Below are 1,175 nucleotides of genomic sequence, written 5' to 3' on the forward strand. Positions count from 1 at the left end.
AAAAAAAAAAAAAAAAAAAAAAAAAAAAAAAAAAAAAAAAAAAAAAAAAAAATCATCAAACTTGAATTATTCTGCAAATATCTGTAGAAATTTACAACGAGAGTGTACCTTCTACCAACTGGTGACCTGTCCATGAGGTGATTGGTTGGTGGTTCAGTAGCCAACGCTAATGCTCCAAGAGTGTCCATAATAAGATTAACCCACAAAAGCTGTCAAAAGTGTAGACACATGTCAATCAACACGTTATTTATGATGATACTCGATGGATGGCACCCAACAGAAAGAGTGCACAAACCTGCACAGCATTTAGTGGGACATCACCGGAGGATATTGCTGCCACCACATTGATAATAAGTGCTGCAACATTAACCGTAAGCTGAAACTGGATGAATTTCTGAATATTTGCATATACTGATCGGCCCCACCGTACAACCTGCATCCAGCCGACAATGATCGGCCCCACCGGACCATGTATCAAAGGCTATATTAGTTACACCAATGAGACAGATAACTGCTGGTAATTTTCCAATACAAAAAGTTAAATAAAATAAAAAAGAAGCTTGAATAACAAGACTGACCTTCACAACTGAAGCAAAGTTGTCATCTAAAATAATAATATCTGAGCTTTCTTTGGCAACTTCTGTCCCCTGAATGCCCATTGCAAGACCAATATCTGCCTACACTCAGAAAGAGTAGAATTTAAAACGTTGAAGAATAAAATGGAAAACAGCAAGCCAGAAACTACAGATATCAGGGATAAAATTCCAAGATCAAATTGTTTTATCAGGAAACTACGGATATCTCTCAGGGCCCAGCAGTTTGTATCATGTTTATTCACACCCTGCAGCAAGGGATCTACTTAGAATAATTACTACTATTCTTATTAATGATGCCTGTCACTGACTTTACTTAACAATGATTGAAAAGTAGTGACTTATAGGTAGTAGCAAACCTCGTGTAATGCAGGAGCATCATTTGTACCATCTCCAGTTACAGCAACTACATGTCCTCTCTTTCTCAACGCTTGCACAAGGAGAAGCTTATCATTGGGAGAGGATCGACCCATCACCTTAGAATAACCAGAAAAATTTAAGTCAATCTCAATTATTACACGTTATACAAATAAAATTTTTAGCTTCTTTTTTTGCATATATATGGGGGGGGGGGGGGGGGGG

General features: G+C 37.5%; 1 protein-coding gene across 1 annotated transcript in view; it reads right to left on the reverse strand.

The window, feature by feature from the left end:
• The window catches only part of LOC111491793 (calcium-transporting ATPase 10, plasma membrane-type-like), a 20,616-nt gene that overhangs the window by 1,852 nt on the left and 17,589 nt on the right, over positions 1-1,175 (reverse strand). Inside the window, exons 26-29 of the mRNA XM_023140833.1 lie at positions 953-1,069; positions 579-677; positions 296-433; positions 109-209 (exon numbers count right to left, since the gene is read on the reverse strand). Of these exons, the coding sequence (XP_022996601.1) occupies positions 109-209; positions 296-433; positions 579-677; positions 953-1,069 (455 nt within the window). The remainder of the gene's footprint in view (positions 1-108; positions 210-295; positions 434-578; positions 678-952; positions 1,070-1,175) is intronic.

The sequence above is a fragment of the Cucurbita maxima genome, unplaced genomic scaffold (assembly GCF_002738345.1).
Source record: "Cucurbita maxima cultivar Rimu unplaced genomic scaffold, Cmax_1.0 Cma_Scf00017, whole genome shotgun sequence".
Lineage (NCBI taxonomy): Eukaryota > Viridiplantae > Streptophyta > Magnoliopsida > Cucurbitales > Cucurbitaceae > Cucurbita > Cucurbita maxima.